At 44.5% G+C, this 15,698-nt stretch overlaps 1 protein-coding gene and 1 pseudogene across 1 annotated transcript; both read left to right on the top strand.

Annotated features, from left to right (window-relative positions):
- Positions 1-7,374: 7,374 nt before the first annotated feature.
- LOC110310988 (small ribosomal subunit protein eS10 pseudogene) lies at positions 7,375-7,866 on the top strand (annotated as a pseudogene).
- Positions 7,867-13,897: 6,031 nt separating this feature from the next.
- On the top strand, positions 13,898-14,833 carry LOC110311007 (olfactory receptor 8S1-like). Its single transcript, XM_021184190.2, has one exon. It carries the CDS (start codon positions 13,898-13,900, stop codon positions 14,831-14,833), a length of 936 nt encoding a protein of 311 aa, XP_021039849.1.
- Positions 14,834-15,698: the final 865 nt, after the last annotated feature.

Below are 15,698 nucleotides of genomic sequence, written 5' to 3'. Positions count from 1 at the left end.
TAGATTGAACATTGCTTCCTGGCCTCCACCAGTGTCCCAGTATCCTAGGCACCACCAGTGTCCCAGTATCCTAGGCAATCATTGAGCCAACCTTGGGCTTTGAATTTCATAAGAATGTTACTTATTCCGATGAAATGCCTCCGGTGATGATAGATAGTGAAAGAAATGAGACATTGCAGTTTACTGGATAAGAGTTAGAAATCTCAGGGCAAGTTCAACAAAGTAAACTTAGAATTCTCATTACAGTCATGTATGGCAGACATTACAGTCTACACTACATAACAGTAGAAAGAAGGTGGGTTATGGTTTAAGAAGGAACTAGAGTAAATGCTTAGAATAACAGCTGAGTCACTGCCATATACAGGAATTTACAATGGCCTAGGAAGAAGGTGGATTATACAATAGACTAGAATTGGAACTATGGCTAGGGCACGAAGCCCTTGCCCCTGGCTTCTAAAAATAAACTGACCTTAGGTAGGGCTGATTTTTATCTCAGTTTTAAACACTGCCTGGTTCCTGCTAGCCTTTATGTATGCATTTCTCTGTTTCATGTCATTATGCATGGTACATTATTCAATGTACCATGGCTGATGTGTCACCTGACTTCCTTGTTTTCTTCTGTAATAAAAGTCTGATGCTAGCTTTGAGAAATTACATTCAGATTCAACACGCTCTTGTGTTCGTGTCTGTTTGTCACTTGCCAACTCCTTGCCCACCTGAGTACTAGGACCCTGACTTCTCCCCCAAGTTTAGGGACCGACTGAGTCCAACCCATAGTACAAGCCTTAGAAAGACTCATAAATGAAGATGAGAAAATACTCAGACACAGGCAGAGGGATTTAGGCACCACTGCATGAAGAAACTGAAGAGGAGCAGTCCAAGGTTGTGAGAAAACCAACCTTATTTTATCCAGTTACTATACAAAAAGTACCACCTGATGATAGGCACCCCCAAGGCTATAAAGAAATTAAATGGAACACTATAGACATATTAGATTAGAGAAGATTTAAGGAAACAATCGTTTTGTATGTATGCATTCACCCTATGCAAAACAGATATTAAATTCATGGCCAACTCAGACAGAACTACCTCACAAGACTAGAAAGATTTGGTAATGAAAGACTCTAAGAGGAGCCCCTCGCTCAAGCCTCAGGACAATAGCGGACACCCAAGAACTCACGATAGACCGAGCTTGTTGCAAACCACATGAGGCTTTATTCAGGGAAAGCCAGAGCTCTGGGGACGACTCATATCCCACGCAGGGGTAGAGGAGTTGACCTTGAGAGGAAAGAGGTCCCAGTTTTTACAGGCCCTCAGGAGAGAAAGGAGAAGGGGTAGGGGATTTCCAGATCTAAACAATGTCTATTCTCAAGAAATGGGTATGGGAGGGGTACAAGGAAAGACTGATGCAGGTGTAGCAACTCAGGATTGGCCAGGCTGTGGTTGCTGGGGAGATTTTCTGACTCTCAGCAACCAATATCACAAACACCTGGCAATGGGCTTCATCAGTGGGCACACACATGGGTCAAAGAACGGTCAAAACATTGGCAGACACATCAAGGAGTGGCCAGAGCATTGTGCACCTCTATTTTTCTAAATCAGTGAAGCTAGTTCTGCTAACACTGACATCTATCTTGCCAATTTCAGGGCTTCTGTGTCCTTTTACATTCTGTCAGGATCTTTCAGTAACAGCAATATTGGAAGCTGGTCCTCAGTTACAATGGAGAACATGGTGGAAAGAGGAATCTACAGTCATAGAACAGTTAAATATGACTAGACGTATTAATATTTCCCAAGATCAGTTGCTGGGTAGAGGCCAGTCTGCTGAGTTGCAGAGGCAGCTTGGCGATCAGACCTTGGCACTGTGTCATTTAGCAGTTTTACATGCTTGGGATAAGGTTGAAGAATCAGAAAGGAGGTCTGAGTCACTTACTAATATTATGCAATGCCCAAAAGAAGTCGCATACGATCTCTATTCCTAAACCACTCAAGCCTCCCCAAAGAGGCACCTATCGAACTGTGAGGGCCAACAGAACGGTCACAACATGAATAACACATGGTTTCCTGGTGGTTTATCAACAACTGATGGAAGCAAAACTAATTGAAAGTTGCAGCCTATAGACCAGGAGATGGAATAGCCAATACTGAGGAAGGAACCACAAAATCAATGCAGCACGATTGGCTATAAGACAAACCTAGGAAAGCAAAAGGGAAATCTCTATCTTCTCCAGTTTATGCTCTATCTTTTCCAGTTTATGGTACGTGTGCAATGGTATAGCTTTATGGTCATCAAAATGGAAAACCACTAACTGGCAGAAAGATGGCAAAGGTCATGGGAAGCTGGAATGGAAATGGAAAACCTAGCAAAACTTAGCAAGAGCATCAAATTTCATATAGTTCATATAGACAAGACAGACAAAACATCTGAAAATAATGAAATAGTGGACACATTGGCATCATGATTAATTAAGACTAGAATACTAAAATTTTCCAGGGAACAAATTCAAAATAAATCAGCAAGAATGAGAGACTACACATTTGAAAAACCTGGAAATTTACCCCTGACTGAATTGCTCTGCTTGTCCTCAAACTAACTGGCAATCTGTTCTAATCTTTTGACTCCTTCTCACTCAATGGCTCTTCTGTTTTCACCTATAAACTGTCTCTGTAAAACTGTCCCAGTAAAATTGCCTCAACTCTCTCTCTCTCTCTCTCTCTCTCTCTCTCTCTCTCTCTCTCTCACACACACACACACACACACACACACACACACACACATCTCAACTGACTCTTTACCAGCTCCACTCTTTAATAAGAGCTGGCTTACAATTTCAGAGGTTTGGTCCATTATCATCATGGCAGGAAGCATGGCAGAGTGCAGGCAGGCATGGTGCTGGAGAAGCTGAGAGTTCTGCATCTTGATCCCAAGGCAGCAAAAGGAGACTGTGTGCCACACTGAGCATAGAAGACCTCCAAACCAAACCCCCACTCCTCCAGTGACACACTTTTCCCCAACAAGGAACACCTCCTAATAGTGCTACTCCCTGTGGGCCAAGCATTCAAACACATGAGACTATTGGGCCCATTCCCATTCAAACCGCCATACTGGGCTAGTGAGATTTGGGTGCACGTGAGCTCAAAGACTGAGAGGACATTCCTGAAGTGTGTCCTTTCTGCCTTCATTGCTTCCATCTGGCACTGTTCTGGTTCATAGTCCGATTTTGCCTGTTCTCTGGTGTTGGGTTCACAGTGCCCTCCGTCTGTCTTGATTCCTAGTGGCATGACAACCAACTCCAGCACTGGATCATGGTGCTGGATCGTTCAGAGCCAGATGTCAAAGTTCTCCAACATCTAACTCCAACACTCTCACTCTACCTGACTTAGCCATTATGTGCTATCCCTTGAGATCCATCATTCTGTTTGAATGGCGCCGCCTTGGTCATTTTAATGTCCACTGTGTTCTTCTACCCTTTGACCTTCTCACTTTTTTTATTGGTTATTTTATTTATTTACATTTCAAATGTTGCCCCTGTGATGGTTTGTATATGTTTGGCCCAGAAAGTGGCACTGTTGGGAGGTGTAGCCTTGGTGGAGTAGGTGTGTCACTGTGGGCATGGGCTTTAATACCTGTGTCCTAGCTGCCTGGGAGCCAGTATTCTGCTAGCAGCCTTCAGATGAAGATGTAGAACTCTCAGCTCCTCCTGTACCATGCCTGCCTAGATGCTGCCATGTTCCTGCCTTGATGATAATGGACTGAACCTCTGAACCTGTAAGACAACGCCAATTAAATGTTGTTCTTTATAAGAGTTGCCTTGGTCACGGTGTCTGTTCATAGCAGTAAAACCCTGAGATACCTCCCTTCCCTGTTTCCCCTCCACAAATCCCCCAACCCATCTCCCCTCCCCTTTGCTGTGACTCTCAAAATTCCAAGCTCTTCATTCCATCCCTCTCGCCACCAAGACTCTATTACAGCTTCATTTTCTTTCTTTCTGTCTAAATTCCCTGGTGCATCATGGTAGAAGCACACATTAATGACCCCAGTATCTTTGTCCACATATTACAGTCACAGAACTGACTTACTTTCTCCATTTTGGTACCCAAAAGGCAAGTCTCTGCAATGGTGAAAGTCATGGTGGTTGGAATGGCATGTCTTCCATAGTCTCGGGCATTGGAATGCTTGGTCCCCAGTTGCTGTTGGGAATGCTAAGGGGGTGTGAAATGTGTGACTAGAGGAGAGCTTTGAGAGTGAGTAGTCACATCATTTCTAGTTTGCTCTTTCTGCTCTGTGCTTGTAGTTTACAATGTGAGCTTGCAGCTTCTGCTCCAGCTGCTGTGCCTGCCACATGCTGCCTCCACTCCACCAGCAGGTACTCTGACCCTCTGGAACCATGAGCCCAAATCAACTCTTTCTTCTATAAGTTACTTTGGTAGGGCTGGAGAGATGGCTCAGTGGTTAGATTCACTGACTGTTCTTCCAAAGGTCCTGAGTTCAATTCCCAGCAACCACATGGTAGCTCACAACCATCTGTAATGGGATCTGATGCCCTCTTCTGGTGTGTCTGAAGATAGTGACAGTGTGCACTTATACATAAAATAAATAAATCTCTTTTTTAAGATTTATTTATGTATATGAGTACACTGTAGCTGTTCAGATGATTGTGAGCCATCACGTGGTTGCTGGAAATTGAACCCAGGACCTCTGCTCGCTCTGGCTCTGCTTGCTCTAGCCCAAAGATTTATTTATTGTTATACATAAGTACACTGTAGCTGTCTTCAGACACACCAGAAGAAGGCATTAGATCCTATTACAGAGGGTTGTGAGCCACCATGTGGTTGTGGGGATTTGAACTCAGGACCTTCAGAAGAGCAGTCAGTGCTCCTAACCACCTCTGAGCCATCTCTCCAGCCCATAAATAATTCTTTAAAAGATAAAATAAGTTGCCTTGGTTATGGTGTTTTATCACAGCAACATAAGAGTAACTAATGAGTGCTCTCATCCCTCTTCCTCCTTAAATTTTCAAGGATCTCCCATCACAAAACCAGAATTCCACAGTCATTTTCCTCCATGGCCAGAAATCTGTCATATTGCATATAATTTGATTACCTTTATTTTATTATCATAAGTGTGTGTGTGTGTGTGTGTGTGTGTGTGGTCATGTGAGTCTTTACCATCTCCTCCTAGACCTTGACACATCTGTGTTTACTATTTTATCCTAACTTTTAAACTCCTGCTCTATAAGGACTTCTCTAGAGGTATAAACATACTGTTTTGTCCCGTCATAAGAATAAGAAGTGTCTAAGAAGTATGGTACACACCTGTAATTCCAGCACTTCAAAGGCTGAAACAGGAAAGACATGCCATCAGGGGCTATACAGGGAGACCATATCTCCAAAAAGAAATAAATAGCGATCTTCCTTCACTTCTGCTTCTCAGCCTTACGTCATATCTGTTCATAGACTATTGATTCGCTGCTAGATAGAAAGATGGTGATCAAGACACACTGACTTTAAGGAAACTGTCGACAGTAAAGGAGTAAAGGACAGCATTATAAACAGGTAATTGTATCCGTACAGTGTCATTTCAACTCAGGCCATGAGCACACTGACTTTCCTTCTTCACGGTTTGCCGGTTCATCCTATTTACTTCTGCTCACATGAATACTAACATGGCCAGGTGGAGAATGCCAGATAACACTTACTTAAACAAAAGACATCATAATAAAGAGGACCCTTGAAGTGGTGCTGCCAGGACCTTCTCTCCTTGTCTTCTACAACTGAGCTGCCAGGACCTTCACTCCTTGTCCTCTTCCACTGAGCTACCAGGACCTTCACTCCTTGTCCTCTGTGATTGACTTGTGGGGCTCTTGGTGACATTTTCCTTCCTCTGTACATCCTACCTTCTGTACTTCCTGGTGGTCACTCCTAGGCACAGAGACAAGCCCACCCCAGTCTGTCTTTCCACTTCTACCATCTGTGAAATGCCGCTGCACTCAAAACTCTGTCTTTGGCAAGCTTTGCTCTCCACTGTTCATGCTTTCCTGGTATTGTCCCATTTACCTCCACGGAATCAGTGACCGCCCACTTGGTACTGAATCTATAGTCTAAACATTTGATGTTACTGTCTTATTTCAAAGGAAACAAAATCGAGCACATTTTTTTCATACATTCACAAAACAAATATTGGTTAAATTAACGAGCAATCTTAACACTGAGCCCATACGCTTTTCCCATTAACAAATCAAACCCTGTAGTCTTGTTTGCCTCACCTAAAACAGAAGAAACTTACTGTGTGAAAATCACGTCATCGCCAGCTGTCTCACTTTAAACCACTTTGTTTCCTAACTTGGAGTCGACAACCAGTTAAATTAGATCAAGTGTTTCCAAGTGTATTTTAGCCCCTGTTGCATTATAATTTTTTAATCTTCCATAAGAACATAAAAGATTGGCTAAAATGAACTCGCTCTGGATTACATGGAAGCTTTGAGAAGATACAGCCCCGACCTACACTCGTTCTGCCTGTCCCCCACTAAATCTACTAAGTCTACAGGGTGACTCTGATCATCACCAAGAAATGTGCCAGCTGAACCTCAGCCTAACCTTCCAGAAGCACCCAAGGCACTGGCTTTGTTTACCTCCGTGTTCTGGGTCTGCATGCCAGTGTCTTAGTTAGTGTTTCTATTGTTGCAACAAAACACCATGACCAAAAAGCAAGTTGGAGTGGGGGTTATTTGGTTTACACTTCCATAGCACTGTTCATCACTGAAGGAAGTCAGGACTGGAGCTCAAGCAAGGCAGGAACCTGAGGGCAGGAGCTGATGTAGAGGCCATGCAGGGGTGCTGCTTACTGGCTTGCTTCACATGGCTTGTTCAGCCTTCTTTCTTCTTTGTTCACCCACCATAGTACGAACCCTTCCCAATAAATGACTAAGAACGTGCCTTACAGCAGATTTTGCGGAGACATTTTCTCAACTGAATTCTCTCCTTTCAGATGACTCTTATATGTCAACTTGGCATAAGCCTAACCAACACACCGGTCAAGAGCAGCATGGTACAAATGCTGCCAGAATTACACCGCATGCAGTTTATACTTATATGTATTTATATTTATATCTATTTTCATGCCTTTATTATCAGCTTGCTTTCTAGAACGGAGATGTTTCTTTTCTAACAGCCCAACAGTACTTGAGAATCAGCCAAGACCAGATTTAACTTTGAATTTGAAGATTGACAGCTGAAGACAACGCTGGGGCCAAGTCTGTAGTTCAGTGGTAAAGTGTTTGCCTAACAAGTGTGAGTCTGTTAAGTGGATGCCCAATGACATTAAAAAAAAAAAAAAGTAAACTTCTTTCCAACCTCCATCGCAGGGCTGCCGTGATGTTGATGCCTGAGAAGAACAGGATTGCCATCTATGAACTCCTTCTTAAGGAAGGCGTGATGGTTGCCGAGAAAGATGTCCCCGTGCCCAAACACCCTGAGCTGGCAGACAAGAACAGGCATAACCTTCATATAATGAAAGCCATGAAGTCTCAAGTCTCAAGGTTACATGAAGGAGCAGTTTGCCTGGAGACATTTCTACTGGAACCTTACGAATGAGGGCATTCAGTACCTCTGAGATTACCTACACCTACCTCCAGAGATCATGCCTGCCACCCTTAATGGCAGCCGGCCAAAGACTGCCAGGCCACTGTCCAAAGGTCCAGAGGGTGATCGACATGCAAGATTCCCAAGAGGGGAGCCAGACAGAGACACAGAAGGAGTGCTGTGCCCCCTGGAGCTGACAAGAAAGCTGAGGCTCAGGCTGGCTCAGCAACTGAGTTCCAGTTTAGAGGTGACTTTGGTGATGGAGGTGGTCAGCCACCTCAATGAAGCTGGAAAATCTGTTGTATTGAGTAAACTTTAAAGGAAGAACCAAGTAAATAAACAAATAATGCTTATTTGCACATAAGAGGCTATGCCAGTGCCTGGCAAATACAGAAGTGGATGCTCACAGTCATCTATTGGATAGAACACAGGGCCCCTAATGAAGGAGCTAGAGAAATTACCAAAGGAAATAAAAGGTTCTGCAACCCTATAGAAGAAACAACAATATGAACTAACCAGTATGCCCCAGAGCTGTGTCTCTAGTTGCATATGTAGCAGAGGATGGCCTAATCGGCCATCAGTGGAAGGAGAGGCCCTTGGTCTTGTGAAGATCATATATCCCAGTACAGGGGAATGCCAGGGCAAGGAAGCAGGAGTGGGTGGGTTGGGGATCCGGGCAGGGGGGGAGGGTATAGGGGCTTTGAGGATAGCATTTGAAATGTAAATGAAGAAAATATCTAAGAGAGAGAGAGAGCGAGCTTTATGATTTTAAGGCCACGACTTGTTAGTCCCGGAATCCTGTCTCTCTCTGTGCCTGGTCCTCACCTCTCACTGAAGAAAAGATGAGAAAATGGATGCTTTATTGACTGACTTCTGCCCCACTTGAGTTCAACTCAGAATAACACAGTCTCTGTGTTTGTTACCTATATAGTAACTCCATTAAGACACTACTGAGTCTTTCCTGATCAAATAGTGAAAAGCTTATCTTAGATACCTTTTAACCCAAGGATGCTTTTATGAAAGAATTATTCCTGCTTGACAAACTGTTAAAAATACATTCCGTGTGGAACTGGAGAGATGCTCAGTGGTTAGAGCACTGGCTGTCCTTCTCATGAACATGGGTTCAATTCCCAGCGCCCACAAGGCAGTAGCCTCAGATCCAGCACCCTCTTCTGGTCTCCTTGGGCACCAAACATGGAATTAGTGCACAGACATACATGCAGGCAAAATGCCTGTACCCATAAAGTAGAAATTAAAAATAAATTTACTTACAGAGACAAAGATTGGAGCTGAGACGAAAGGATGGACCATCTAGAGACTGCCATACCCGGGGATCCATCCCATAATCAGCCCCCAAACGCTGACACCATTGCATACACTAGCAAGATGTTGCTGAAAGGACCCTGATATAGCTGTCTCTTGTGAGACTAGGCCGGGGCCTAGCAAACACATAAGTGGATGCTCACAATCAGCTATTGGATGGATCACAGGGCCCCCAATGGAGGAGATAGAGAAAGTACCCAAGGAGCTGAAGGGGTCTGCAACCCTATAGGTGGAATAACAATAAGAACTAACCAGTACCCCCCCCCCAGAGCTCATGTCTCTAGCTGCATATGTATCAGAAGATGACCTAGTCAGCCATCACTGGAAAGAGAGGCCCATTGGACATGCAAACTTTATATGCCCCAGAACAGGGGAACGCCAGGGCCAAGAAGTGGGAGTGGGAGGGAGGGTTTGGGGGACTTATGGGGTAGCATTGGAAATGTAAATAAAGAAAATACCTAATTAATAAAAATAAATTTACATTTTAAAACTATGAATTCTGGGTGATTTTTTAAAAAAATACATCATATATTTGAAATGAAATTCAAGGGTCAATAACTTTTTCAGGACAGAAAAATAAAGACTTTGGGGGGCTGAGGTTCAGCTGGCACATTAACATAAACATTAACAACGTTAACGAAGCCCTGGACGCTGTCCCCTGCACCACATAGCACCACACGCCTGTCATCCCAAAGCTCAAGGACAGCCTTGAACATAGTAAGTTCAAGGCCATCCTGGGATAACTGAGACTCTGATTCAAAAATAAATAATTAATTAGCACAGCAAACTCCATGTGCCCTGGAAAAGGATGGGGTCTGTAACCTGTCACAGCTCCGCCCCCTCGATGGCCGTCGGGCACTCTGACCCCAGGCTGCCATGAAGAAAATGCCCCTTTTCTAGCTGAGTTCTTTTTTTTTATGTCCTTTCCTTTGCTCCCTTTCTCTGCCCACCTCCAGTCTCACAAGACTTGACTTCTAGGCTTTAAATAATTGTCTTAGCTCATAGGTTCAAATATTGCCCTGTGGGTTGTCCCCTGTGCCTCCAAACTCAACTTCTCAGGAAACTGGAAGCCAAGCTTGGCTTTGGGCTCAGACTTCAGGGAACCTGCGTCTGGCCCAGTTTCCCTCGGGTACCTGCCTAAGCATAGAGAGCCTTCTCATTGGTTCTGTTAGGGGGAATCTTTTTTTTTCTTTCTTTTTTTTTTTTTTTTTCCTTAAGTAGTACTTCTCCAAGAGTATCCAAAGTCACAGATGAAGTCAGGTGCGGCACCCGACACCGCTGGAGAAGGTTTGCAAGAGGTGCATGCCTATTGTTCCAGATACAGGCGGCTCCGCAGACGACACCTTTGTCTCCCAGGGTCCTGCGATGCAGAGCATCACTCTAGGTTGAGACACGCAGGACAACCAAGGTTCTGTGAGGAGCCAACAGCTCCTGAGTTTATGTTTCTCTAGCATCTTGGGCTCACTTGAAATCAACGTGAGAGCCTGCCTTTTATACAGTCATGATTGGGATTACATCATACGAATATATTTTTTTTCCCCCTGTGAAACGTCTATCGTGATGAGGAAGACAGAGTACACGCAGCTACGTCCTCCAAGAGACGCCAAGAGGATGGTAAGGGGACAATCTCTCATCTCCCTGTGCCTCGTAGTATTTTCTGTGTGTTTTAATTCTGCTGCTAACTGGCACCCCTTTTGTGCACCCCTCTATTACGACTTTATAACTCATTCAGTTCATCCTGATCCTCCTCTGAGTATCCTTCATCCCTGAGCTACAGATGAGCACTGCCAAGCCCCTGGCAGACCATCTCCTCCGCATGGGACCCACGTGTCCCCGTGTTTCCTAAATGTCTATTTATAGCCTCTGCCTTAAACACCTTATCAGAAAGATCTCATTTACTCCCTACTGCCCACTGAGGACAGTAACACCCTAAGGACTGGACACAAACCCTTTCACTCCAGAGTGTACAAAGATTAAAGAAAGGAGACACTCACAATGCAGTAAATGTATAGAAATGGATGCTGAACTATTGGAGCTGTGCATGTCCCATCTTGCCCAGATCTCCGAGTAGGGAAACTACACTAACCCTTTGCTGTTACTGAAATCACACTCACATATGCTTGTCACAGGCACACCGCAAATAGTGTGAGTGTGTGCAGAAGAGAACAACTCAGAAAACAAGCCTTCCTGCTGCCAGCTCTGCTGCCCACCCTTGCTAATTCTCCATGTCCCCACAGTCCAAACGTTAGCCCTCCTCTCCTGGGACCCTCTCTCCACCTTCTCATTGCTCACCTTCCACTCCTAGCCCCTGCTCGCTTCTTTATTCCAATAATGTCTAAAAGCAGAGAGCGTGAGAAAAGCCACTTTTTCTCTCACGTCCTTGTGATAACTTGAAAATCAAAGGAGAGAAGTAGCTTCGATCCCATACAAAATGTAGATACAGAGATGGATAGGAAAGGGTCCCCCGGGGACGCCCCAGCGTTCTTCACACAAGAGCCTGATGCTCCTATCCTACACTGAGGCCCCTTTTAAAAAGAAACAGAACAGAAGAGATTTTCAGGATAGCTTTATGTGCAGACACTTTGAAATATCCCAGTCTTTGCAGAAAATGTCTCCCATTTGACTAGATTATGTAGATTTCAAAGTATTTGCTTTCAATGGAGTTTACTACTTCATCTCTACAGAACCCTCGAAAGTAGCTTCTTCAGCTGCCTGTGTTTCCCCGTCATTGGCTCTGAGCTCTCAGCCTCCCCGAACACAAAGGTAGGTGTTCGTACAGGCGCATTGGTGACCTCGACTTGGATCTAATACGGGCTGGAGCTTGGGTTGTTAGGATTGTTAATATATCAGAAGCAAGCTTCTTCCTGTTTAAAGATCCCTGGCAAGGATGTAAATGCTGCAATCATAGCAGCCTGAATAAACAAAACAAAACTTTTTTTTTTTTTAAGCAGAAGCCTACCATAGAAACTGATTACAGAAACCAAACAGCAATGGAATATTAGTAAACTAGATTACAAGGGGCGAGTGAGCAGGCGCTCACCCAGGGCGATGACTTACTTACACAGTCCATAACCGGGTTTAGATTGTTTTTAGTATCACTGTTACCATGAGCAATGTACTCTTGGCCCTCGTGGACACAAAGTTTACGTAAGAAAGGTTTAAGAGAAAATAATAAATGTTTCAGATGATAAGAGAATAATATCAACACCATGAAGGCAAGCAGTACTCTGAGCTAATGGCTGTACCATTTGAAGCCTCTCCAAATCGGAGGGCATCGGAGGGTGTTGGGTGGTTTGCAGGATACGCTCTGTTGAGAAAAGCATCCTTAACATTCAGGAGCTCTGAATGATCAGAGATCAGCAAGATCAGCAAGACTTCTGCTGGGCGTCAGTGCTGTCGAGGGGCACAGCGTGGGGGCTTCCAGAGCAGCATGCGGGGTCTGCTCTGAAATGGCACGGAACGAGTGTCTGTTGATGAGAAAGATCGCGATGCTTTGAGAACGTTGTTATATTATGGTCTGTATCACAGTCTAGAGATGGAAACAGAAATATGTGTTTGCCACGAGGAAGGGAAAACACAGACTAAAGCTAGAGAAATTGTGGGCTGAAAAATGAAGTCATCAAGATAGGCTTTTTTTTTTAAGTAGTCTTTTAGGTGATGTTAAGAAACCCATGGAAGTTTAGATTCGTAAAATTAAAAGGAGGGTATATTTAAAGTGGCAGGAAATGCAAACAATGACAGAGAAAGAAGCAAATCTCTTTACGTCAAAAATAAGCAAAATGGCTAAAAGATTAAAGGTGCACACATATCACAGTGAGAAATCATAGCTTGTCATTGTCACTGTGATACAAGCTAGGCGTTGAGTTGACAACCAAAGGGAAATTGTGTCATTAATTTATTGCTCTTTTACAAGTTGCCATGCTGACATTACAAAAATATCCTTGGGTATCAAATTTCTCACAGGAAAAATATGGGTGGGGGGGGACTCTGTCTAGGGATAAGAAGTGTCTAGCTATTCTCACAGATTCGGATTTTCTTTGAAGCCAGCCGAGACAGTGACTAAGGAAGTGAAGTGTGCTGTGTATGAGGTCACTGGGACTTCCGTACACACCAGCTGCTTTTACATAAAAACTTAATTTATATTTTATGACTTCACTGTCATAAAGATAACTAAAAGTGGCCTCATTATACCCATGGTTTCTTTTCTTTCTTTCTTTCTTTCTTTCTTTCTTTCTTTCTTCTTCTTTTTTTTTTTAAGGTAACTTTTTATTTCGTACCTGAGATTAGCCCAAAGTGGCCCGGAACTCATAGTGATCCTCCTGCCTTAGCCTTCTAAAGTGCTGAGATCTAACTCTTCACCAGCACACCTATCTTCTTCTAATCTTATAGAAATACATTTTCACCTGCCACTGTGAGGTCATGACCCCAGGAACTGTGTCCACCGTACTTAATGGAGTTGGCCGTGGTAAGGAGATATTGAATGACTTTGAACAAAAGAGAGACAGAGACAGAAAGAAACAGAGAGACAGAAAGAGAGACAACAAAACAGAAAGACAGAGTTAGAGAGACAGAGACAGAGACAGAGACAGAGACAGAGACAGAGACAGAGACAGAGACAGAGACAGACAGGCAGGCAGGCAGGCAGACAGAGGAGAATAGTCTCTGCAAATATGCGCTACACATCTTTAAGTTTCTGAACCGTAAAGAGTGCAGAAGGGGCTAAGTCTCTGAGTAAGCGGAGGGTGCAGAGACACTCTCTTTTCCTGTAAATGCCGGTGAGGAGCAGATAGCATTCCCTTGAAGCTTGTGAGCACTGTGACCTGAAATCAATGATGAGCTAACAGGATCTGAAACTTCAACAGAGATACAGGTAAGGGCAGCTCTGAGATGCCTGGGCAGAGTCCAGACAAAGCGGAAGGACCCTAAATGGCATGGTCACATGATTAGAGATGTCATCTCATTCTACTTTATCCCAAGGACGTGCCATCCACAAATGGCCTGGAGCAACCACAGCGTCATCACAGAGTTCGTTTTCACCGGGCTCTCTGACGACCCCCTGATCCAGGCTCTACTTTTCGCGCTGTTCCTGGGGATTTATATCCTCACCATGATGGGGAACCTGACGATGCTGCTGGTGATCACGGCTGACTTTCACCTCCACACGCCCATGTACTTCTTCTTAAGTAACCTGTCCTTCCTGGATCTCTGCTTCTCATCCGTCACGGTGCCGAAGCTGCTGAAGGACCTGCTGTCTGCTAAGAAAACCATCTCTGTAGAAGGCTGCCTGGCTCAGGTCTTCTTCGTGTTCATCACTGCGGGAACCGAAGCCTTTCTTCTTTCAATGATGGCGTATGACCGCTACGCAGCTGTCTGCCACCCGCTGCTCTATGGGCAGATGATGAGCAACGAACTCTGTCTGAAGTTGGTTTTGCTCTCGTGGGGCCTGGCCTCTCTCAGTTCAGTAGTCATTGTGCTCTTGGCGGTGAACCTGGACTTCTGCGAGGCCTACACCATACACCACTACACGTGTGAGTTACCCTCTCTCTTTCCTTTGTCTTGCTCAGATATCTCCATCAACGTGGACATCTTGATCTGCTCTACCCTGCTGCACGGGCTGGGGACCTTTCTCCCAATCTTCTTTTCTTACGCCCGCATTGTCTCCACTGTGCTGAGCATGGAATCCACCACGGGGAGAAGCAAGGCGTTTAACACCTGCTCTTCTCACCTCATAGCCGTGGTCCTGTTTTTCGGGTCGGGCTTGATTCGTTATCTTATGCCCACATCTGGTTCTTCTCTGGACTTGCTCTCTTCCTTGCAGTACAGCGCCGTCACCCCCATGCTGAATCCCCTCATCTACAGCCTGAAGAACCAGGAGGTGAAGGCCGCTGTGAGAAGGACCTTAGGGAAGTGCCTGCGATACTTGGAGTGACTGCAAAGGCCTGGAATGGCAGGATGATTCAATGTGGCCAAGCGTTTTTTAGACCACTGACTTAAAGGGAGGCCTATACTGCTCTCCCTGGCTAGGTTAACAATGAAAAAGTATATAAAACTGTGTTTAGATAGATAATATACAACCTCTCCTTTCTTTGCTTTGTTCTCTAATGTTGCTACAACTTTCTTCCTAAGTTACACAGTAGAGAATTATAACCCTAAATTGATACCTTATTTTTAAAATATTCCTATTAATTTTTGAGTTCATTCGATGTCTTCTGATCGTATTCACCCTTACTTTCTTCTCACTTCTTCAACATCCATACCCACCACCCCATCCCCAACTTCATGCATTTTTTAATTCTTTTTTTTTAAGAATTTGATATTGGGGGTTGGGGATTTAGCTCAGTGGTAGAGCGCTTGCCTAGCAAGTGCAAGGCCCTGGGTTCGGTCCTCAGCTCTGGAAAAAAAAAAAAAGACAAAATAAGAATTTGATATTGAATTTATATCATTTCTCTCTCTCCTCTCTCCCTCCAACTCCTCCCATGTCCCCAATCTAAATTTCGTGACCTTAAGTTCTGTAGTTACTATTAGTGGGGGTGGGGGTGTCCTGGGTGCTGTACAGCAAAGCAGGCTGAGCAAGCCATGAGGAGCAGATCTGGTTTCGGTGGCATACTGCTGGGATTTCACGAGTGCAGCATCCCAGTCATGTCCAGAACACCCTACTTCACAGCAGGCATCCAGGTCCTCTGGCTCTTATAATCCTTTCTCTCCCTTTTCCCCAATGCTCCCTGAGCCTCCGGTATAGAGGTTACATTGTAGATATATTATTTGGGGCTGGTCACCCCATGGTGTCTCTGCAT

This window comes from Mus caroli, unplaced genomic scaffold (assembly GCF_978045245.1).
Source record: "Mus caroli unplaced genomic scaffold, Mus_caroli_1 scaffold_16, whole genome shotgun sequence".
In the NCBI taxonomy this organism is placed as follows: domain Eukaryota; kingdom Metazoa; phylum Chordata; class Mammalia; order Rodentia; family Muridae; genus Mus; species Mus caroli.
This window is presented reverse-complemented; position numbering and strand designations above follow the sequence as displayed.

Excerpts from the sequence above, each read along its gene's own strand:
- LOC110311007 (XM_021184190.2), top strand. The coding sequence starts at position 13,898 with ATGGCCTGGAGCAACCACAGCGTCATCACAGAGTTCGTTTTCACCGGG.